The sequence below is a fragment of the Equus caballus genome, chromosome 17 (assembly GCF_041296265.1).
Source record: "Equus caballus isolate H_3958 breed thoroughbred chromosome 17, TB-T2T, whole genome shotgun sequence".
Taxonomy (NCBI): Eukaryota; Metazoa; Chordata; class Mammalia; order Perissodactyla; family Equidae; genus Equus; species Equus caballus.
Genome location: NC_091700.1, coordinates 39737113 through 39762542, shown reverse-complemented (window position 1 = coordinate 39762542; position 25430 = coordinate 39737113). Strand labels below are relative to the sequence as shown.

Below are 25430 nucleotides of genomic sequence, written 5' to 3'. Positions count from 1 at the left end.
GGGACTTAAAAGGCTAACATCACAAATGTATGAAAATGAGTGACTATGAAGACAAACAAGGCCTCATTTGATTGGCCCCAGGAGGTAGACAGGGAACTTACTGTTTTCCACCATTTACTGAGAAGGAAAACTAATGATTAAAACTAGTGTACCTATTCCCCCAACCCTCACTCCAACCCCTGCAAACTGTTCTTTAACGTTGTTTAACAAAGGTCTAGGAAGAGCCTCCAGTGGTATTTAAATTTTATCTACTGAAGAAACTAACCAAAACTTCAAACACTGCTGAGGGCCGCTATGAGCCTGGGCTGTGCGCCCTCCAGGGCCACCCCAGTCCTGGTGCTGACTGTGCACTTTCTGGGAAATTCTGTACAAATTGCCTGTTTCCTTCTCTTGATCCCAGCGAGGAAAAATATTAACCCTTAGTGAGAAACTGGATGCAGTATACCCATTATTTGTCCGGGAGAAAAAAGTGAGTAAAATTAACAACAAATAAAACTAACAAACCTCAGTACATACGTACAATACATGTTGTTTTCTAAATACAATAAAATAAAATTTAGAAATTCACAAACCATACGACCTCTCCAAGAGGCACTTCACAACATGGTCTCAGAGAACCCATTTGCAATCTCTTTCCATACAGCTTTACTATCAACCATCTCAGAGAATTTCGTCGCTTTCAATTTATGTCTATTTTAACAATTATTCCATCAGACTTTTACCAATCAATAGCATTTTTTTCTGCTTCTGAATCTTCTCTGATAACACTATATTTCAAGCCTCTCTCAAAGAAAATTTAAATGACAGTCACTATCAAGCAATTGTCAATATCTTAGAATATTTTTTTACATTTGAATGAAATAATGTAAGTCAGAACCATAAGGTCATAATTCCCTTATCTCATTTCCCAGAAATATGGGAAGATCATGATGTAATGACAGATGTGCAATCTTGCAACTGGCTAGAAGAAATGTCACACCAACAACATGAAGTTAATTCAAATATTTATATTATATGATAGAAGTCAATGAACTTAAGATTATTTTTGTTGTTACTTATTATTATTATTGATAAATTGCAAACGGTTGTCAGATTTGATGAAACAATGCACTCAGTATTTTATCACACAATAATGTATATTATAGTGGCTAATGAATGCAGTGGTTTCTGCCTAGAATTATAGATATGACCAGCAATACATAAAACAAACATATTCCTTTGAAAGACTTAGGTATAAACCTAATGTTTATAACTTATGCTACTCTATAAATGCATGATAGGAACTTGTTATTTTAAAAAATCCTCAGAAAAAGAAAAGCAAGTGGCTGGTAAATCTTTTTAAAAAACAGTGATAATATATGGTCAACTAATATTTGATGAGGAAGCCAAGAATACTCAATGGAGAAAAGACAGTCTCTTTCATAAATGGTGCTGGGGAAATTGGATATTCACCTGCAAAAGAATGAAACTAGATCCCAATCTTACTTACACCACTCACAAAAATTAACTTGAAATGGATTAAAGACTTAAATGTAAGACCAAAAACCAATAAAACTGCTAGAAGTAAGCAGAGGAAAAACTCCTTGACATGAGTCTTAGCAATGATTTTTTTGGATATGACACCTAAAGCGCAAGGAACAAAATCAAAAATAAACAAGTGGGACTACACCAAACCATAAAGCTTCTGCACAGCAAAAGAAACAACCAACAAAATGAAAAGACAACCTATGGAACGGGAAAAAATATTTGCAAACCATATATCTGACAAGGGGTTATTATCCAAAATATACACAGAATTCATACAACTCAAAAGCGAAAAAAACCACAAATAATCCAATTGAAAAACAGGAAGAGGTGGGGCCCGCCCCGTGGCTGAGAGATTAAGTTCTCATGCTCCGCTGCAGCAGGGTTTCACCGGTTCACATTCTGGGCCAGGACATGGCACCACTTATCAGGCCATGCTGAGGCAGCATCCCACATGCCACAACTAGAAGGACCCACAGCTAAAAGAAAATATACAACTATGCACCAGGGGGCTTTAAGGAGAAAAAGGGGAAAAAAAATAAAATCTTAAAAAAAAAGAAAGAAAGAAAAACAGGAAGAGGAACAAAAGAGACATTTTTCCAAAGAAGAGGTACAAATGGCCAACAGGTACATGAAAAGGAGCTCAACATCACACTAGTCATCAAAGAAATGCAAATCAAAACCACAATGAGATATCACCTCACACCTGTTAGAATGGCTATCATCAAAAGGACAAGAGATAACAAATGCTAGAGATGATGTGGAGAAAAGGGAACCCTTGTGCACTGTTGGTGGGAATGCAAATTAGTACAGTCACTATGGAAAACAGTATGGAGGCTCCTCAAAAAATTAAAAATAAAACTACCATATGAGCCAACAATTCCACTTTTGGGTATTTATCTGAAGGAAACTGTCAAAGAGAGATCTGCACCTCTGTGTTCATATCAGCATTATTTACAAAAGCCAAGACATGGAAGCAACCTAAGTGTCCATCAATGGACGAATGGATAAACAAAATTAGGTATATATACACAATAGAATATTATTCAGCCATAAAAAGGAAAGAAATCCTGCCGTTTGCAACAACATGGATGGACCTTGAGGGCATTGTGAAATGTGAAACAAAATGGAGTCACTTACCTCTAAGGGCTTTAAAATGGAGCTGGGAGGCCACTAAGGTAAAGGATTTTATGCATGTCCTCATCAGGTAAAACATGAACTTCGGAATTAAGTCAAGACACAAATCCTCCCAGAACGCTTAGAGTACCTGCAACTCCTCATCTTGAGTGCCTTTTACCTCCCCTTAGCCATAGTCTGAGCAATCAATTATGTTTAGCCAAGATTAGGTTTCTGCTGCCAACCCCAATTAAACTGTTTGTAATGCAAACTTCCTTCTTTTGCTTTTAAAAGCCCCTGCCTTTTAGTCCCTGGAGGGACACTATTTGGGTTGCTACTAAATCTGTGTCCCCTGAATTGTAATTATTTGATCCCAAATGAACACCTCCCTGTCTCTCATTTTGGTTCTTTATATTCAGGTTAACGTACATGCTGTCAGAAGTGGGATCTGAAGCGATCTCACCTTCGTGGACCAGTGTCCCCCAGGAACCGGGTATGGTACCTACACGAGCCCCTTGTGCTCACCGTTTCCACAGATGGCTGACTCTTCCCATCCTGAGTCCTCTCAGCTTCTGATCTCCCTCCACTTGGTCCTAGTGCCTTTTTGGGGGATCAGGGCTGACTGCCCAGGAGTGACTGCAAAAGAGCCTGCTTTTCCAGCCCACCATCACTGCCACAGGAGGGGCTGCCTGGCGGGGGTTCTCCCTGGGCAGTGAGGACAGCGAGCACTCTAAATTGAGGGAGTTTCCTATCGAATTTCCCTATTCTTGTTCACATGCTTTTCTTTACCACTGGAGTTTCATTGTCTAAAGTTTTCTGAGAAGTTCCTTCCTCAGGAACTCCAGCTGTTTTCCATTTAAGAACTATGGGCCTTTCTCTTGGAAATTTCTGTCTCAGTGGACTGATAACACCAAAGATGATTTAAAACTACAATGGCCACAGTGGGGCTCTTCTTAAGCCCCTAAACTTATTTTTCTGTGTAATAAACTTGAAAACCGTGGAACAAGTTGAATGAAACGCTTACTTTATTTGGTATTCAGAAGCTTCTAAACTAGTCCAGGACTCCAAAATTGCTTCCCTCCAAGACACAAATTCTAAACTCACTAAAAAGAGTTCTCAATTTCAAAAGACTCAGAACACTTCCCTGTCACCCACTCCTGCTCCTTGTCCCCTCCTGCTTCTCAAACCTGTCCTGCGCTCCTCCTCTCCCTCTTCCCTTTCCCTTCCCTGGCTGAACCCCCTTGTCATTCCCAAGACACCTAAGCTTCCCTCAGTCCTCCAGCCCCAACTTCTCCTACTTAACCCATTCAAATCCCTTTAAGACTCAACAACAAGGGTACCCACTTAAATATAACTTAGGCACCTTGGACTGAACCAGAATTGAGGGCTACAGCCAAGGAACTTCCCAAAGTTACTGAAGACCCTCACAGTTTGGCAGAAGAATTTAACATTGTGAAATTCCATGAGCCTGGGTTTTCTGATCTTTATCAACCAATTCACACACTTGTGGGAGAAGCTCAGGCCCAACACTGGAGGGCTAAAGCTGGCTACAATCATCTTTTAGAGGACTTTCCACAGACCCTGCCAGCTGACAGCTCTAAAGCCCAAGAAAGAGCAAAAACGTTATATAAGGCCTTCCCAAAACCTGTTGACTGGAATAAAATTGAGGCATGCACACAAGGTCTGATGAACCTGCGCATGACTATTACAACAGGCTCAAAATTATTTTTAAGGAACAGTCTGGACTCCCTTTAGACAGAGTCCAGCAAGGTGGCCTTTAATTCCATGTTCCTAAATGGCTTAGAGGAAGATCTTGCACTTCTGGTGAAGTGAGCACAACTTAATTGGGAAACCATGGCAACTCCTGATTTGGTTAATTTGGCAAACCAATTAGCCCAGACTATCCAAAAATCCCATAAAGGAAAGGCCACTAAAATTGCAAATTTACAGCTTCAACAACTATCAGCCTCACCCCAGAGGCCTCAACAAACTGAAGTCTTTAAACTCCAAAAATGTTTGCCATTTTTGCAAGAAATCTGGCCACTGGAAAAACGATTGTCTTAAACTAAAACACTCTAAATAATCTTCCAATGTTAAGCCTTCAGCTCCTCCTATGGACTAAAGCTGCTCCAGGACAAAGGAGGTTTTTCCAGTCCTCCCCCTTAATCACCTGAGTAAAAGTTCCTTTATGATCAGAATGAGGTCATTCTTGTCTTAACTGATACTGGAGCCACACTTTCCACGCTCAACCCCGCCAGCCTCAAACCATCCCTTCCTTCGAGCACCAAGAAAATTCCAGTGGTGGGAGTAGCTAATAAACCCCTTACAACTTATAAACCCCTTTCCAGTTGGACCCCCTCCAGGACAGCCCTTCCTTCCTACTGGTCAATTCTGCTCCTGTGGGACGAGACTTTTTAGAAAAATATCATGCTGCCATCTCTTTTTCTCAAAAGGGGTTAACAATTCTTGAAACAGAGAATAACAACTCCGAGAACCCAGCCCTTTTGAGGAAGCTCCTAAAAACCTTTGGGCAAAATCCAGAACAGATACTGGGAAGATTCACTGCGCCCCCCCTGGTAAAAATTCAGATTGATCCTAATAAACCTCTCCCAAACATTAGATGATACCCTTTAAATCCTGAAGCCCTTGCAGGAATTAAACTAATCATAGAGGAACAGAGTTCAGGGCCTCACCGTTCCCTGTACCAGCCCTTGTAACATGCCCATCCTCCCTGTAAAGAAACCTCATGGACAAGGATGGAGGCTCATACAAGATGTCAGGGCTATTAATAATATTGTCATTCCTCAACAGCCTGTTTTTTGCAATCCGCACACTCTCCTAACCTCCATTCCCACAGGAAGCAGGCTCTTCGCTGTGACTGACGTGCAGAGTGCCCTCCATGGCATACCTGAAGATCCTGGAAGCCAACTTCTCTTTGCCTTCACTCGGGATGAGCAAGAATTTACCTGGAAGCTATGTCGCAGGGTTGCACAGAAAGTCCTACCTATTTTTTACAGATTTTGAAGGCAGATTTGGCAGATGTCCCAAGGGGTCAACTCGCCTGCGGTACGTGCACAATCTCCCTTGCTCCCCTTCTAAAGAAGCATGTGTGCACAAGAGCCTCCACCTCCTTAAACCACCAACAGCTAAAGGGCACAAGGCGCGTAAGGGAAAACTCGGACGTCTTCAAACCCAACCTAAATATGCGGACAATTAATCTCAAATCAGGGATTGCTCCTAGACCCTGACAGGCTTCAGAGCATTTTGAGTTTTCTCCAACCAGACTAAGAGACAACTGAGAGGATTTCTAGGCCTTGGACGATATTGTAGAAATAGGATACCAAACTTTTCCCTAAAGCTCAATTTTTTGCCTGATTAAAGTCCAATGAGCCCAACCCTATACAAGGGAATGAAACTGCTCATAAGGCCTTTTGCCAACTAAAGGAAGGACTTCTCAGCCCATCTGCACTAGGACATCCAAATTATCAACTCCGTTTTTTTCCTTTTCAAACGTGAGAAGGAAGGAGATGACTTGGGTGTCCTCACTCAGAAACATGGAGGACTACATAGACCACTTGCTTACTATAGTCAACGACTGGATCCAGTAGCCAACAGTCTCCCCCCTTGAATGAGAGCAATATGCGATACAGCAGCCCTTACAAAATCAACAGAAAAAATTATTATGGGCTCACCCCTCAGTATCTGTGTTCCTCATGCTCTGGCAGCCTTACTCAATTCTCATGACACTCAACATCTTTCTGCAAAGCAACTCACCTCCTATGAGATGCTGTTGTTAACTCCTCCCCACACTGCGCTCTCTCGCTGTAACAATCTTAACCCTGCAACACTCCTCTGCGATCTGACCCGACACCTCATGACGATTTAACTTTCGCCAACTACTGACACTTAGGGTCTATTTACAGGAACCTCCTGATACAAACACCAAGCTCTCACGGGTTACTAATGGTTCCCATTTAAGAAATGATAAGGGGCCAACCAGGCGCAGCAGTTAAGTTCACACGTTCCACTTCTCGGTGGCCTGGGGTGCCCCGGTTCGGATCCCAGGTGCCGACATTGCATCGCTTGGCAAAAGTCATGCTGTGGTACACATGTATGGGCAGCTTATCTTCGACAAAGGAGCTGAGGGCATACAACGGAGAAAAGAAAAGTCTTTTCAACAAATGGTGCTGGGAAAACTGGAAAGCCACATGTAAAAGAATGAAAATTGATCATTGTTTCTCACCATTCACCAAAATAAACTCAAAATGGATCAAAGACCTAAAGGTGAGACCTGAAACCATAAGGCTTCTAGAAGAAAACGTAGGCAGTACACTCTTTGACATCAGTATTAAAAGGATCTTTTCAGACACCATGTCTTCTCAGAGAAGGGAAACAATAGAAAGAATAAACAAATGGAACTTCATCAGACTAAAGAGCTTCTTCAAGGCAAACGAAAACAGGATTGAAACAAAAAAACCCACTAACTGAGCAAAAATATTTGCAAGTCATATATCTGACAAAGGCTTAATATCCATAATATATAAAGAACTCTCACAACTCAACAACAAAAAATCAAACAACCCGATCAAAAACTGGGCTGGAGACATGAACAGACATTTCTCCAAAGAAGATATACAGATGGCCAATAGGCACATGAAAAGATGTTCATCATCGCTGATCATCAGGGAAATGCAAATCAAAACTACACTAAAATATCACCTTACACCCATTAGAATGACAAAAATATCTAAAACTAATAGTAACAAATGTTGGAGAGGTTGTGGAGAAAAAGGAACCCTCATACGCTGCTGGTGGGAATGCAAACTGGTGCAGCCACTATGGAAAACAGTATGGAGATTCCTCAAAAAATTAAAAATAGAACTACCACACGACCCAGCTATTCCACTACTGGGTATCTATCCAAAGAGCTTGAAGTCAGCAATTCCAAAAGCCCTATGCACCCCAATGTTCACTGCAGCATTATTTACAATAGCCAAGACATGGAAGCAACCTAAGTGCCCCTCAACAGATGAATGGATAAAGAAGATGTGGTATATATTTACAATGGAGTACTACTCAGCTGTAAAACAGAACAAAATCGTCCCATTTACAACAACATGGATGGACCTTGAGGGAATTATGTTAAGTGAAATAAGCCAGTTAGAGAAGGACAATCTCTGTATGACTCCACTCATACGAGGAATTTAAAAATGCAGACAAAGAGAACAGTTTAGTGGATACCAGAGGAAAGGTGGGGTGGTGGGTGAGCACAAAGGGTGAAGGGGTGCACCTACAACACGACTGACAAACATTAATGTACAACTGAAATTTCACAAGATTGTAACCTATCATTAACTCAATAAATAAATTAAAAAAAGCCATGCTGTGGTAGGCGTCCCGCATATAAAGTAGAGGAAGATGGGCACGGATGTTAGCTCAGGGCCAGTCTTCCTCAGCAAAAAGAGGAAGATTGGCAAGTTAGCTCAGGGCTATTCTTCCTCAAAAAAATAAAAATAAAAATAAAAATAAATGATAAAGGAAAATATTGCACTGGATATGCTATTACAACTCCTTTCGAAGTGATCGAAGCAAGTCCGCTGCTGACAGTCACTTCAGCTCAGCAAGCTGAACCACATCCCTTGACTAGAGCTTGTACTTTAGCAAAAGGAAAAACTGCAAACATTTATACAGACAATCGTTCTGACTTTGGGGTCACATTCATGTTTTCAGTATGAGAGGATTTCTAACCTCTGGAGGATGCCAAATTAAAAATGGGTCATTTGTTAATGAATTACTAGAATTGATCCAACTTCCACGGGCACTAGCTATCATTAAGGTGCCTGGGCATTCAAAGTCAATTTCAGATGAAGTTAAAGGAAATAATTTGGCTGATTAGGCCACAAGGACAGCTGCCCTATACTCAAGAGCCACCAAGTCTGATGCAAAGACAGCCAATTTTGACTATATTCCAAAAGAGGATCTAACAAAAATGACCAAAGATGCTCAATCCAAGGTATTGCCTAAAGAAAGGCTTTATTAAATAGACAGGTAATGGTTGTATTCTAAGCCCATTAACCAACTTATGGTATGGCCCAAACAAAAAATCTGTCTTGCCAGAGTCCACGAAAAGACCTCGATGGAAATGACCCATCAGATGACCCACTGGGCAGGAAATAAACTTACAAGTTTCATGAAACAATACTGGTGGGAAAACATTTCTAAAGCTGCCAAGGAGGCACAATTAACTTGCACTGTATGTTCCAAATACAACCAAGGGAAGACGATCCAGACAGCTCCCAGACATTCTGACGTGTCTAATGGGCCTTTCGAGGTACGGCAAATGGATTTTATCCAGCCACCTCCTTACCAAGGCCATAAATTTGTTCTTACTATGGTTTGCATGTTTCTCACTGGGTTGAAGCATTCCCTTGTCGACGGGCTACCGCTTGGGCAGTTGCAAAAACGTTATTACAAAAGATTATACCCACCTGGGGTGTACCCTCAAAACTACATAGTGACCAAGGAATGCATTTTACTGGCCATGTTATAAAACAGGTATGTGAAGTGTGGCCTGTTTTACAGCATTATCATTGTGTTTATCACCCTCAGTCCTCTGGACTGGTTGAAAGAACAAATGGCATTATTAAGACTCAACTGGCAAAATTTATGGAAATCTTGAACGTGGCTTGGACTAAAGCACTTCCGCTGTCCCTTTTGAAGCTGAGAGCTACCCTCTTTGGGAAACACAAGCCGTCACCATTTGAAATAATTATGGCTGACCTATGCACTTGGCACTCTCTGCTCTTGATATTCAATTAATTAAAGGAGACAGGCTTTAAAACTGCAAAGGAATAATCAGAGCCTTAGATAAAAACCAAGCCTTGGCAGAGCAACCTTCCCACAGTGAGTTCCCAGGAAACGAAGACAACAAACTTCGCAACCTACAGGCAGGTGATTTTGTCTACTGGAAACTACATCTTCAAAAGGATTCTTTACAACCTAGATGGAAAAGGACCATATCACCTACTCTCAACTAATTCTTGTGCTGCAAAACTTAAAGGTCCTGATTCTTGGATTCATGTTTCTCATTTAAACAAGGCTCCAAAACGCAACAGGATTTCTGAACCAACAGGAGAATTAAGAATATAGTTAATTAGGACATGAAGCACACAGCATCTGACGTTGACAGCTTTCCCAAGACTCAGGACCAGGCCAGTATATACATACACACCACTCTAACATTATTACTGATCCTCTTTATAATAAACATACTCTATCACACTGATAAACGTATTGAGCCTGATGATAATAATTCAACATTGTTGCTAAGAAAGACTCACTCATTTAGCTGGTGGTTTCAGAATATCACTTAGCAACTTCCTTATGAGGTCCAAGATGGTGAAGAATCAGCGCTTTGTCAGAATCTCTTTAATCTTAGCTGAAGTTTTTACCTTCTCTGAGGGTATTTCTGTTGGCAAATGGGAAGATAATATTCTAGTGAACTATTCCCAAACTATAGCAATTGGGGGAAATCTCTCCAAGTGCTGGATATGTCTCCAAAGGCCACAGTCACCCGGAAGAAAGGACCCCCAGTTACACTTGTCAGCGATTTCTCCTGGGTCCCCAATGCTACGATGGATTTTAAGCGCCCAGCCCTTAAAACTGCCTACAGAGTAAAACTATTTGATCGAGTATCTCCACCTTGTTTCTGGTTGACGCCTCCACAAAACATCTCCCAAAAGCCCCGTTCCTCCACTGTCCAACCACCCAGACCCTCATGCTTTTTCCTTCATCTCCAGGATCAGGTAAACAGCTGACCAAAATCTGTAAGAAATGTAATCTCACTCGTCTATGTCAAGCCTTTTGTCAAAACAGGCCCAGATAGTTGTTAGCTAGGCCCTTAATGAGCTGTAATGGCCACACTGATCCTCAGCTAGAACATATTCCTAAACTCGTACCTGCCAATAAATATATAAAAAACTGCTCTCCTGTGCCCCTTCTGGGTACACCTCTGCATGTGATTACGACGGGGAACCACGGGCTTGCGAATGTCTAGACAGCTGGCGTGTGGCAGGGCAATGCCTTTTAGGATACCATCGTATTCCTTTTCAAGTTCTTGTAAAAGAAAAAAGCCCAACTGCAATCTCCTAGGTCTAGATGAGACCTGGCAATCCCCTTTTTGCACTCCATCTACTCTGCACTGATTACCACTGCCAAAGGATCTGTCCCTTGGATTGGTGTAGTCCATAATGATCTGTTGATAAAAAATTTATCCCTAACCATAGCTAAACTAGCAAATTCTACCATTGGAGCCTTGGTTCAACAACGACCCCTGGATCCCCTAGCGAGGATTGTACTAGATAATCGACTAGCACTCGACTGTCTCCTTGCAGAACTGGGTGGCATCTGTGTGTAGCCAACACTTCCTGCTATATGTATCTGGGTCAACTCTCTAGTGATAAGTTAGAACTCAGAAAAATTAGAAAAATAGCACAAGGACCTCTCTGGTCCAACATGTTTTAAGGACACCCTCCGGTTCCCTATTGATGTTTTCAGTGGGCTTCCTTCAGGTATAGGTAGGTGCTTGGATAGAAGATAGGGACCTCAAATACTGTTGATGATTATGATTGGAATTTTGCTATGTGTACTTGTATTTAAACTTCTTATGCTACTACTTACTCAGATCTGCTCCAGAACTTCTACAGACACCAAGATTATGGTCACTCAAAGTACCGAAATGACAGATACGGCTTATTCACCTGAACTTTCAGGATGAAAATTCCCAGCCCAGGAAACTGCCTAACAGTCATTTCCTGACTGCCTCCTTGCCGATCAAATGTGGCCTAACCCTCATGACACTGACTCCTTGGAATCACCATGGGGAAAAAGGGGGAAAAAAATTCCCCCCAATGTGAGACATGACTTTCTGGGACAGGCCCATTCTAGCAACATAGGACTAAACAAATCTACGGTTCATCAGCAATGCTTTCAGAAAGATCTTGATCAAAAGGCGAAAACGTGAAATGTGAAACAAAACTGAGCCACTAACGTCTAAGGGTTTTAAAATGGAGCTGGCTGGCCATTAAGGAAATGGGTCTTATGCATGTCCTCATGGAGCAGAACATGAACTTCCGAACTGAGACAAGACACAAATACTCTGAGAACACTGTGAGAAACTTGCAACTCATCACCATGATGGACTTTTACCTTCCTTTAGCCAGTCTTAGCAATCAATTAAATTTAGCCAAGATTAGCTTTCGGTCACCAACCCCAATTAACATTCTTTGTAATGCAAACTCCCCTCTTCTGCCTTTAAAAGCCCCTGCCTCTGCCTCCCTAGCAGGACACTATGTGGATTGCTACCCAAATCTGTACACAACAAATTTCAATTCTTTCATCCCAAAATAAACACGCCTCTCTGCCTCTCATTTTGGCTTTATTTTCAGGTCAACAGCGTTATGTTAAGTGAAATAAGTCAGGGAAAGACAAATACTCTGCAATCTCACTTATATACAGAATCTAAAACAAAAAGGAAAAAGAAAAAACCAAACTCGCAGAAAAAGAAATCAAATTTGTGGTTATCAGAGGCAGGGGGTGGGGTAGGAGGAATTGGAGGACGGTGGTCAAAAGGTACAAACTTCCAGTTATAAGCTAAACAAGGACTAGGGATGTAAGGTACAACACGATGGCTATAGTTAATACTGTTGTATACACAAAAGTTACTAAGAGAGTAAATCCTAAGAGTTATCGTTACAAAGAAAAAAAGCCTTTTTGCTTTTTTGTATCTGTATGAGACGATGGCTATTCACTAAACTTATTGTGGTAATCATTTCACGATATATGTAAATCAAATCATTATGCTGTACACTTTAAACGTATACAGTGCTACATGTCAATTATATCTTAATAAAATGGGGGGGTGAAGAATGTGAAGGAAAAATAATAATAAATATAAATGTATCAAGATATCACTTTTCACCCAATATGCTGGTGAAAATTTTGAAGCTTGAGGATACAGAGCAAGCATGTAGGGAAAAATAATTCTCATCACTGTTTGTAGAAAAATCAATTTATACAACCTTTCTGGAGACCAATTAAGCAATACCCATCGAAGTATTAACTGACCATCGCCTCTGACCCAGTAATTCCATTTCTGGGAATTTTATCATATAGATACACAATTAGATAACAATGCTCATTGCTGCATTCAGAGACCACAAAACACATCTCCATGTTGGGAATTCTAGTGAAAATCATAATTTTGTCAGAAACAATACCATTTTGCATTTATATCATAACTCTACAAAGTGCTTTCACAACCCTATGAGGCGGCACTTTTCATTTCACTTTGCAATGAAGAATCTGAAGCGTGAAGAATCTGAAGCTTGAGGAATCCAAGACTCACCTGCCAGATCCCACAGCCTGCCAACAGCAGAGTATACAGACCCGTACCAGATCCGCGAGACCACGGCTGCCACGGCCTCTACCCAGGCCCTCCATTCTGAGGGAATCCCCCAGCCAAGTTCAGATTGCTCCCCGGGTCAGAGGAGATGAGTAGTGGCCATTAAAAATCATTAGAAGACTTAACATTCAAATATATCGGACATAGACTGGATTTTGTAAAGCAGTGTTGTTTAAACATTTTAAAGAAAGGCTCTCAAGCATTTCCCCCCCAAAATATTTATTATTTGGCTGTCTTAGATTTCAGCTAAAAATATAAAAGTTGACCTTGCACTGCAAAAGTGGACATTCATAAATCTCCTTCAACATATATTAATTAATCTCTTGCACATTTCAAAAATCTTTTTTCATAAAATTTCCTTTAGTTTTGGGACTTCTTAAACAATTAACACCAGAAGAAACAAAATAACTCTTAAAGGGGTTAAGTACTTATGAAAACTTTCCTTTGTATGTAACTAGTAGTATTTTTTTTCCATCCACTTATGTAAATGAAAAACACCCCATACAGACCACCAGTCCCTCTCAGAAATGCCACTACAAGGCACCATTTTTACAAAACGTTACACTGCCCTACTTTTGAACATGACGGGACGTTTGAGTTAACTCATTTGCTTAAGAAGAGCAGCTTCGTTTTGCAGCAACATTGTCAAAATGTTTATTTAGTCAAAATGTGGAGAATAACAAAACTAGGTACATAATTTTAAACATAAAGAGGGTAAAGATCCATTTTTGTCTGACTTGCATTTTGGAAAACTTTTGCTCCACAGAGGCTTACAAAATATCCTGAAAATACGAAGCAACAAAAGCCAAGATTTATCCACCATGGACTTAATCTCTGGAGAGTTCACCTTGACTCCTGGCTCCAGGCTATATTCATATTCTCACTCCCTAGCCCAGACCCGCTCCCCTGACCCCTCACAGACAAGACACAGGAGAATCCCCCACTTATAAACTGCATCCAAGCCCCTCTTGGCTTTTTGGCCCTTCTGCAATTGCACTGACCTGAGTGGAACTGACTTCTCGTGTTCCATTCAAAACCTTCCGTGAAAATTCTCCTTCCTCCAATGGAAGAGAGCCTTCTTCCTCTGCAGTCACCTGCCGGGTGGAGCCCCTGGCCCCCAGGCTCCTCCTGAAGGACTGCCACTTGTGGACAGACAGCAGGGTCACCTGTGGATCACTCAGAGTCGCCAGGAAGGACTGCTCAGGGCTCCCAGGGGTCTCACCCCCAGTTTTCTCCATTGCTGCATCCAGTCACGCCTTCACCCCCAATAAAGCAGCTCCCCTTTACTGGACTACTCGGTCACGTTAGAAGAAAATGCTTCAAAAGCATCCTCCTAACCAGCAGGGAGAAGGCACTTTCTGTACTCAGTCTTGCAAGTTCCCCTTGGCTCCTGAGACAGCCCGGGAGAGGCTGCCAGCCAAGTCTTCAGTCCAGCAGCAAGCTTTGCAAACTTGGGCAGGCTGCACACCGCTGTATATATATTTGCTCTTGTTTATCTACACCCTTCCAACCAATTGGCACCCTCTCACTCAACACACTGCATTCAGCACTGAGAATCTTTGCACACGGCCTATGCATGCCCTCACCCAGTGCTGCCGGGACACCGGGCCAGCATGTACAGGAGTCCAGGGCAGAATCATCTCCCAAAGCTTAGCACAGTTTCCTTTTGACCATGGACACGCCTAGAAACCCAGCCCAGAGGCAGGGGAGAAACGCCACTTCCTTTGATTACCAAACTTCGGGTGCCTTCTTGGAATAACTTCTGCTGCCTCTTCCATAGCTCCAACGCGGGCGGTGCGCAGAACACAAGGGGAGAGAAGTATTTTCTAGGCAATGTGACTTGCATTTTCAAGAAGGTGTAAGAAAGTTTCATGTTTCCTGCAGCTTTGTTTTCCCTGGGACCAATGGCTTGACTTCAGGAAGAACCGACTGGAAACTCACTGGATAACAAGGCTCATTGGTTTTTAACATGTGGCAGAAAAGCCAGGAACTGATGCAAGATTCAGGCTTCTCAGGCTACCTGCTGTGCCGCGGGAGGATTAAGAGACGGAGACACACGACAGTGTGGTAATCCAGCAGCCTCCAGCTCTGTCAGGCAGCACTGCCTCCCTCCCAACCCCAGCCCCACTCCCAGCCGCTCAGAGATGAGGAAGGAGGCCACCTCAGGCCCCATGGGAGGAACAGCTCGCCAGCCACTAATCCTGGCAGCACCTCCACACCTGCAAGTGTGTGTGTAGTGTCCACACTGCGGACTGAATCGAGCAGGTCAGAAAGACAGTCACTCTGTGTCCTTCTGCATTACTCCCCCAGGCTGAATGTGCCGCTGGAGGGGGACGGGCCACAGGGACACGCACCCAATGAGGGCATTCAGAACCCATCCCCTTCTGCTCAAGGTCACAGAGAATTCTGCCTCTTTATGGGTTGCCTACAATGACCCTTCCTCCCCCATTAAAACTGCCCCCGGGAACTCCTAACCAAGAGACCCGTTCTCTGTGAGGGAAGGCCACCTTACCACGGATCCATTCACCACAGGTCCTTCAAGACTCTTCGTTAGTCTTCTGCCTCTGATCACTCTGTGGGGATGTGACCACTCGTTTGCTTCTACTTCTGAAACACGCTCAGGGCAGCCAATCCCAAAATGTGTCTGGGTTGGCTTCTTACCTTCCACGTGCTCCGTCAAAAAAGAACCTGCCTCCATTTCCAAGAAATGCCATTCAAATCAGTGACCCAACAAGGAAAGGCCTGTTTGATGCTAAGGGCCTCGGGCCGCAACCCCATGCAGGAGCCAGCAGAGATGAGCTGGTATATCTCTGACTGCTTTCTTGTAATCACCCAGATCTTGCTTGCTTATCTATGGCATTCACGTTTCCTAGTAGGTTCTGTCAAGACCCATGTATGCCTGCTGACCGCCTCACGTTTCCAAAGGGCATCATGAGTGGGTTTTCCAGATACCTGAAGCTTATCTCTTTAAGCACCATATTTTTAAAATTTTTTTGCCATTTTAGGTGGAAATCTTTGAAAATATGAGTTACTATCCATATTTCAACTTTTCCTTGGAGATATGGGATCATTATAAATATAAATGCTGCTTCTGTGCTGTAGCTCTGAATGGTTAATAAGGAAAGCATGTTGTCATCATACCTGAATAGTCTATGCTGTTAGCACCAGGACCTATGGAAAACTGAAATACTTTACTGTAAAATGCTTTGACTTCTCCTAAATGGTCACCCAGACTCAGAACACAGCCAGAATAAGGAGGAGGGGCCAGGTTATAAAGGTCATGAAGTTGAGACGTTGTCCTGTGGATGGAGGAGAATCAGCAGGAGTTTTTAAGCAGAGAACTTACATGATTACATTTGTGATTTAGAAATAGTGCGGGCAGGCCCGAGAAGGAAGACTCAGAGGAGGGGGGAATATAGGGTTACATGGGGCAGAAAACATCACCGCCCAGTGAGATTAAACAAATGAGGAGGCCCTGCAGATCAGCGATCAAGTGATCACAGGAGGCAGGCAGAGAGGACCTGAGGATGACTGCCATTTCCAGTTTGGCAGAGATGAGGAGGAACAGTCGGGGTGAGGGGAGCATGTCTGGGTGAAAACGGTGGATTCTCCTTTGTTCCCACAGCATCTAAGGACCCGAGAGACAGCCAGGGCATGAGCCACTTTCCCAGGCTAGAGAATCAAGTCCAAACTCCTCTTTCTGGCACTTTCCCCTTTCCTCACACCTGACCCCTAAGTTTCCACCCCCTCCCCACCTAATCTTCCTTATGCTTTAAGTCCTGCCTCTCCCTGCAGTGGCCTCCACCCACCCTATCAGGGCTCCCCCCTTCATCTGAATCCCAGTGATGCCAGTCCTGATATCAGCTCCCCTACATTGAACCCAGCATATATGGGGTTAAAACCAAATCCAGCTGTCTGCTACAACCAGCCAAGGTCGCCCACCTGCAAATTCCCTTATCCTCCTCCCTATAAGGAGCCTCCCAAGGCCAATCGCAGGCTGGTGGGAAAGCTCCGACCAGCAGGGCCACAGGCTCCCCACCGACTCTCTACAAGCAGCCACATTCCCCACAAACCTTTAGAACCCCTCACCTCCCCTCTTTTGGGGAGACAAGATAAAACGAGACAAATCTGAAGGCTCACTCTCGTCTCCCGGCTGATGTCACCCAAAATAAAAACTGTTTCCTTGCCATAAGCCTGGCATTCCAGTTTTCATTTGGCCCCTCTTGTGTGGCGGGTAAAGAACCTGTTTGTAGGCGCTAACACAAGTATCACTACTGTCAATACCACAGGCTGGCAGGGACGGAAGCTGTATTACTAGAGGCCAAGTCTTCTCTCTCCACCGAGGCTGCACTCAGAGCAGCCCACACGGTTCTGTTACTGATGCTCAGCATGCGCTCATCCCTGGGAAACACTGTAACCTCCTGGAAGAGAAGGTTCTCAAGTCTTATCATCCACAGACATAACATACTGATGAACAAATATCAGATGTTAAATACTCACTGAGCTGAACTACAGACAGGTAAGAATGTGCCTTCTACTTAGAATTTCATGGGGTTGTTTGTCCCTGTTATCACATTGCAAGGGCAAACGCCATCAGTACCTCCAATAGTCCTTCTAGAACTACAGGTCTCCAAGCGTCTCCCTGCATTAAATTATTTTGCCTCCCACATGTACAAATTTTATCAGCTATTTTCCAAAATAAAATTCACCTTGTTTATCTCCTACGCACCTTCCTAGTCTCTGTGGATCTTTTCTGTATAAAAATAAAAATCCCTTTGGTGTCCTAAACAATCCTGTTGCAACCTGAGAAGCCCAGGCCCAACAGCAGATGGGCTGCTCATGTTTCCACGAACCTCCAAGACAAAGGACTCAGTTTGGAGGAGGGGCATCTGGTTCAAATATTTCAGCACTTACAAAGGTTATCTGCTCAACCCATCCAGAGGCTCACACTGGGTGAGGTTTCTTAGAAAAAACACTGGGCCAGTCCTCCCAAGACAGGCAGAGGAGTTTCAAATCCTGTGATAGGACAGGATGATTGAACCTGACACTAAGCTGCACACTGGGAAGCAGTTGCCTGGAAGGTTCCCATACAGAGAACGTGAGCAGAACCAACAGCTCATCCTTCACAAGAGTGAAAAGTTAATAAATGAACACAATTTGAGCCTGAGAACCAAATCTTTAAGTGTTATGCGCAACAGGGGAAACAAGAGATATTTTCTGCTCTCAAGAATTTATTACCAAGTTAAGACAGAAGAATAGTAGAGGAGAATACTAAAGGATCAAAAACTCATTCGAACATTAGGTGCTGGGGATGAGGAAGGGGTTCCTGCAGGCTAGAGTTGCCCTGGAAAACTTGCCAGGGGAAGGACGGGGGCCATTCGAGGTCTGCTCGGCTGCTCCTCACGTCCCTGGGAACTGGTGATTTCCAGGACTGAAGCTGTTAGCTTGGCATGACTTTTACGCTAGTTTATTAACAGGAAACAAAAAATAAACACCAAGGCAAGCTCACTGGAGGGAGTGCTCTTAAATAAAACTGCACTTGGTTGAATAGCCTAGAGTGAACAAAATTACACTTCTTCTAAATTATAAAGAGACCAGACAGGGCCAAAAAAAGAAATACAGAGATTTAAGGAGGAAAGCCAGTGTTTTGATTCCACAGTTAATTATATGCACCTTTAACTTCCTTGGCTGCTCTCCTCATCTGATGCTCACCTGGCACAACTCCAACACTGGTTACCTCTAAGCTCCAACAGACTCCAGGTCTCTCTCCTCGAAGCTCAACAAGCATGAGACGAAACACCCCCAGGCTGGCTGGCCACGGTCTCATTCATGACCACTCACTTGGAGAAGGCCCTCCGTGCCATCAGCAGTCCAACTATAGCCTCCCAGTCCTCTTGTAGCGTGTACTTCAGGGTTACTGTAGATATTCAGTAAGAACGTGATTGCCTTTAAGCTATTTTCCTGTTTAACTTCAGGGGTGACAAGGATTTGTGAGCTTGTTTTGCAGAAGAAAGAGAACGCCTTCAGGGGGGTTGTGATCACCAGACAGCCGGCTCCCAGTTGCTATCTGATGCCCAGAAGTCAGACTGCCTCTGGAGTGAAAGGTTACCCCTTTGCTTCTCCCAAACTCCTCCTGCCAAGCTCCTTAGCTCCATAAAACCCCCGCTTTCTGCTCTTGTTAAGGTGGATTTGAGCCAACCCATGCTCCCACTTCTCATTTTGGCCAGTTTGAATAAACCTTTCTCTATCTTCAAGCACCAATGTCTCAGTGACTGGCTTACTGCACATCAAGCACAGGAACTTGAGATTAAGAGGTTCAGTATCAATTTTGGTGAGCCAGCCAGGAGTCTTATGCCCACTGCTGGACAGCCCTGGTAAGGGTTCAAGCGGTCAGTGGTCCCCAGCAGCTGCCTGGGTGTCTATGCCTGGGGGACTTGCCCTGCCGCTCCCTGCTTCCTGCCAGCATAAGCTCCCCTCGGTACAACGCTCGCTTGGAGTGGAGAAATGCATTGGACCTCAGTCTACTTTTTGTGCTTGTGTGGACGCGTCTATCTTGTATGTGAGTACTTTCAGTTTTGTTTTTGCCAAGTGAGTCGCCATGACACGTGCGGTCATGAATTCCCTGCCTCTCCATTTGCACTCTGTGTGACTGAAAGGCGGGCCCCTTGTTTGGGACAGATCCAGAGGACTGTTGGACTTCACATTCTATTTTTGTCCTGCAGGTGTCAGATTTTGTCTCAGTGTGGGTGAGTTTGCGTTGTGTGTCAGAAGCTTGTTTAAGTTTGTTGGTTTGATTGCAATGGGCATGTCCTCAGAGTTATCAGTAGCAGCAACAGAGTGGAGGTGAAGGTGGTGCAGAGAAGTCCAGGATGTGGTATAGGGTGGCCCAGTGCCCCCTGCCCCGTCACAACAGCAGCAGTGGTCCCAGCCTCAGCAGCAGTGATGGCAGCAGGAGGGGTGGCGTGAGGGCAGGAGGGCACCCGGGTGCGGGGGCTCTGTGCTCAGCCCAGACCGGCTCAGCCCAGGGACCAGGAGCAGCGATGGCGGCAGAAGTGCCCAGTCACTTCACTGGGGCTGGACAGTGAGATGAAGCAGGAGCCGGAAGAGCTGTAGGCATTATATCAGTACACCCGGGCTTCTAAGCCAGGGATGGTGCCCCCTTTCATTTCTAATTGGAAAGCACACCCTAGAGGATTGAGGGCTGACCCGGAGGAATTCATAAACCTGACAAAGGGCCTATTAACTACTCTCCTCACAGTGGAGGAAAAGTCAGCCATTCTGTTAAAAGCCAGGAAACATGCAGATAATGGACATATCCCCGGGTCAGAAATTCGAGGGCCTACTGGGAGAGCTGTGCCGGAGACTGACCCTGGGTGGAATCTCAATGTCCCTGAAGATCAAGAAAAGCTAGGATATTTTCAGCGTCTGCTTTTGAAAGCCATGCAAATAGTAAGCCAGCCACGCATTACCTGGTCTAAATTAAGAGAGGTCCAACAAGGCCCTGAGGAAAATCCCTCCACTTTTTTTTTTCAGAGGCTACAGGACTGCCTGAGGTGATATATGAATTGGCACCCTGAGGCTCAGGGCAGGACAGTGGTTCTTAATACCTATATCATATCTCAAAGTGCTCCAGACATCTGTAGAAAACTCCAAAAGTTGGCTATAGGTCCTGATACTAACTCTGCACAACTAATAGAGGCTGCTTTCAGGGTGTTCAACAAATCAACCGAAGCTGAGCAAAGGAGGATGAGAAGATGCAGAGATGGGCAGATCTGCTCACAGAAGCCCTCCAGACTGCTTAAGGTAACCCAAGGGAAAGGAAGAAGACGCCATGGGAGAGTGGTCCCAGCCTCTACCGAGGGAACACAAGGCCAACAACAAAGTTGGAGTCTAATCAATGTGCATGCTGCTGACAGGAAGGGCACTGGCTGTGGGACTGTCCGAATCATCCCCAGAGAGGCAGGGGATCAAACAGGACTAGACCATGTCAACTTCCCTTGACTACAGATGAGATGTGATGGGGCCATGGGGCTCCCGAGTTGGCTCTAGGAGCCCAAGTGACTTTGGCATGCTGAATTCTTGCTCTTTACTAGAGCCACATTCTCAGTGTTGAACACCCAACAGGAAAACCTTTCTAAAGGAAAGTGTGACATAAAAGGGGTCTCAGGAAAAGTAGAGGCCAAAAGGCTTCTGGAGCCCTTGACCTGGGAAACAGGATAAAAAATGCTGAAGTATTCTTTTCTGTATGTACCAGAATGCACTATTCTCCTTCTAGGGAGGGACATACCATCTAAGTTAGGGGCCTCAATAAGCTGGGAACAAGAAAAAGTAGAGATGCAAGTCCCTAAAAGTCTGGGAGTTGAGCTCATGGCCCTATTGGAAGATACACCAGCACCTGAGAAGGAAGAGGTTCCCCTAAATGTAGTAAGCCGAGTTAACTCAGGAGTATGGGCACAAGGACAGGTGGGACCAGCAGCCAGTGCCACTCCCATAAAGGAAAATTGAAGCACACAGATCACTAGCCCAGGGTGAAACAACACCCCTTGAAGTCAGAAGCCATAAGAGGAATCTTTCCTGTAGCCAGAAGCTGTAAGAGGAATCTTTCCTGTAATCAACAGGCTTTTAGAAAGGGATGGATCAGGCCATGGAGATTCCCATGAAACACTCCCATTTTACCCATTAAAAGGCTGGGAACGGGAATAGAGATTTGTCCAAGACCTTAGGGCTGTCAATGCTATACAGTGCTAGATTTCAAAGACGCTTTTGGATCCTCATCCCCCACCACTTCCCGGGTAATGTCTGATCACCATGCCCTGCCTTCAGCAGGAATCCTGTTAGGTCAGTGTGATATTGTGATTTATAGTAAGAAATACCTTCATTTCTGGCACAGAGCTCCTAACACCCTTGTTACTTCCAGTATAAGAGCCATAGGAGCATCTTTTGTTATAATAATTACTTTTGTCCTCAGTTCCTGAAATAACTCCAGAGCAATAAAGGTGAAATGGGTGTCTTTTGTTATCCATAAAGAGCCCCCTTCAATCACACCTGAATTTATGTTAATAAGGTGACTTTTGGAAAGCCCCTAAAGGTGGAGGCTGCCTGCCAGGCAAACCCACTATGTGATTAGAGGGCTGGAACTTTCAGCCGGATCCCCCATCCCTATACCTCTGAGGTGGGGAACAGGGGCAGAAGATTACGTTCAATGTGGGGTTCAGAGAGCGTCTGGGTTGGTGAACATATGGAGTTTGGGGAGAATGGCACACCCAGAGACAGAGGCTGGGAGCTCTACATCCCTTCTCCACATATCTTGTTCTATGCATCTCTTCCATCTGGCTGTTAAGTAACTAAAATGTTTTCCTGAGTTCTGTGAGCCACTCTTTCAAATTAATCAAACCCAAGGGACAGGGTCCTGGGAACCTCTGGTCTGTGGCCGGTTGGTCAGAAGCACAGGTGACAACCTGGACTTGCAATTGGCATCTAAAATGGGAGGCAAAGGGTAATCTTGGGGGATCTGATGCTATCTCCAGGTAAATCGTGTCAGAACTGAGTTAAATATGTTGCTGTAAAGTATCTGGGGCTTATCATTTCAAAAGCGCAATGTGGCCTTCCTCAAGAGAGAAAGATGGTAATAACTCGTAGGCAGCTACAAGGATTCTTGGGGATGGCTGGCTTTTACCACATTTGGATCCCTAACTTTGGGTTGATTGCTAAGCCTATCTACGGTAAACTACAGGGCCCAGAAACAGACCCCTGTGAGTGGGAAGCTATGTGACCAAGCTTTCAATAAGCTTAAAAACTTACTAATAGAAGCACTTGCACTGGCCTTACCAGACCTCAGCAAAGCATTTGAAATGTAAGTTGGAAGGACTCATCCTGGTACCTGGAGCCCTTCTGGGAGAAATTGTTAATCAAATCCATCAGAGCACTCACTATGGGAGGGATGTCACCTTGCAGTGTATCTGAAAGTATTTAATTGGTCCAACTTGGAATGGACCACTCAGAGAGTTACCCAACAATGTGTTATCTGTGCCAAAAACAATCCCAGGATGGGGCCACCCTCCTTGAACAAGGGTTCAACATCAAGGAGCAGCCCCCTGTGAGGACTGGCAAGTGAACATTACTGTGATGCCTCGAGTCTCTGGGAATGTCAAGTGCCTCCTAGCATTCCTGGATACCTTCACAGGATGGGTTGAAGCTTTCCCTTTGATGGGGTTCAGGGCAGGCTGCCTCAAGATGCGCCACTCTGGTATGTGGGTTATTTTGAGCTGAAGCCAATAAAGGCTCAGACTCAGCAGGAACATTAGACCTTTCCCCCCTAACTGCCTAAAAGAAATTTAAAATAAAGGCCTGTCCCCAGGACAGGCCATCACCATAGATAACTTTGGGTTCTGGTAGACTGGGAGGATCCTTGCTAAGCCCACTTTTAACAAAGTTCTATTTACCAAACATTTGCTTTTCCATTTCCATGTGGGTTGCCTTCCTCCCCTTTGTAGACCCAAACCACTGCCCCAAACGTCCTCCTTGTCTGTAGCTGAAGACACTTAAACAGGCAGCCTCAGCCAGTTGCCTGAGTTGCTCAGTCTTCCTGAGCCTCTCCCATGTATACATGTTATAAAGCTTGGTTTAATTTTCTCCTGTTATTCTGTCTCATGTGAATTTAATTCGTTGTCCGGCCAGAAGGACCCAGAGCAGGTAGAGGAAATATCTTCCTCCGCTACACCTTCCAGAATGGAAAAGGCCACCAAAGTGACCAAAGCTTTGCTAAAGGAGATCATTCCCAGGTACGGACTCCCGTGGTCAATCGAGAGTGACAAGAGAGCCGCATTCATCTCCCAGATAACCCAGGAAGTATCCAGAGCCTTGGGGGTCACTCAGAAACTCTAGACCTCATGGCAGCCCCAATGGGAAAGACTGAAAAGATGAACCACACGTTAAAGAAGACTATTGCCAAAATTTGTCAGGAAACTAATTTAACCTGAGACAAGGTGCTGCCCTCTGCCCTGTTAAGGACCCATGTAGCTCCCTGCAGTGGGCTTCAATTGAGCCCCTTGGAAATGATGTACAGGAGACCATTCTCAGCTTCACCAACAGAAGGAGATTATACAGAACAAAAGGTAATAGCGATCAGGCAGCACTTAAAATTTTTAAATGAAATTCTAACTTCACGAGGTTGCCACTCACAGGTGCCCGCTCCCGTCAGATGTTCTACTCCACCACATCAAGGCAGGTGACTAGGTTCTCATCAAGCCTGGACCAGAGGATCAACTAAACCCCAAGTAGACTGGGCCGCACTCTACTGACCACTCATTCATCAGTCAAAGTGGCCAGAGCCAAGCCGTGAATTCACCACACCCGAGTGAGCCTTGCCCGCCACAACCACAGCACTCAGAAGCTGAAAAGAAGAAAACTGGTCTTGTGAGGTGCTGAAAGACCTTAAGCTGCTGTTCTGGGTTAAGACGGCCAACCCAAACAGATAAGTAAAATGAATTAGGTTCTGGAAATATGAGTTAGTCAAACATGGAATAAGGTGCTCTTCTAAGACTGTAGATAAAGACACCCAAATAATGATAATGCAAAATATAACAAAGTACCCAAGAGTATTTTCAATCTCAGGTTGAAAAATTTCCTTCTTCAATTTCCCCATCTTTGCCCCCTTTCAGCAGGAAGCAGCCACAACGATGGATGCCCCACTTCCCATGAGAAGAATGAGAAGGGGAAAAAAGACAGTGGGGATTGAAGCTGGGTACTTGAGGGTATGATTGCCTTTAGGCTGTTTTCTTGTTTAACTTGAGAGGTGGCTCAGGGGTCAAGAGGATTTGTGAGGTGGTTTGGCAGAAGATTTGTGAGCTTGTTTTGCAGAAGAAGGAGAATACCTTTGAGGAGGTTGCAATCACCGGATGGCTGGCTCCGTTGATGCCCAGAAGTCAGACTGCCCAGGGGCTTATCAGGAATGACACCTTTGTTTCTCCAAAGCTCCTCCTGCCAAACCCCTTAACTCTATAAAGCCTCCTGCTTTCCGCTCTTGAGGAGGCAGATGTGAGAGAACCCAAGCTCCTACCTTCTCATTTTGGCCAATTCGAAAAAACTTTCCTCCATCTCCAAGCACCGATGTCTCAGTGTTTGGCACTGTGCACATCAGGCTCACAAAATTTGCGATTAAGAGGTTCAGTATCACTCTCATTCTTCTCTCTCCTGGGCGAGGATCCCACACCTCCTCCCCACTGCTCACACCTCCATCCTCAATCTCCACTGACAAGCCTGCTTCCTGCTGCACTGAAATAACAAAGGCAATCAGAAAAGAACTTGTAAGCATCTCAACCCCCCGCCA

The 25430-nt window shown here is 44.4% G+C and overlaps 1 protein-coding gene across 8 annotated transcripts in view; it reads right to left on the bottom strand.

The window, feature by feature from the left end:
- Positions 1–25430, bottom strand: part of ATP7B (ATPase copper transporting beta) — a 111388-nt gene that overhangs the window by 65494 nt on the left and 20464 nt on the right. The window contains exon 1 of one of the 8 annotated variants that reach the window (XM_005601189.4): positions 14104–14770. The exons of 4 other annotated variants lie outside the window; for them this stretch is intronic. In XM_005601189.4, coding sequence (XP_005601246.1) covers positions 14104–14340 — 237 coding nt within the window. In that variant the 5' untranslated portion in view covers positions 14341–14770. Of the gene's footprint in view, positions 1–3165; positions 3416–14103; positions 14771–25430 lie in introns of those variants that run through there. 3 more of the 8 variants (XM_023621538.2, XM_023621540.2, XM_070239672.1) reach the window with 3 other exon arrangements.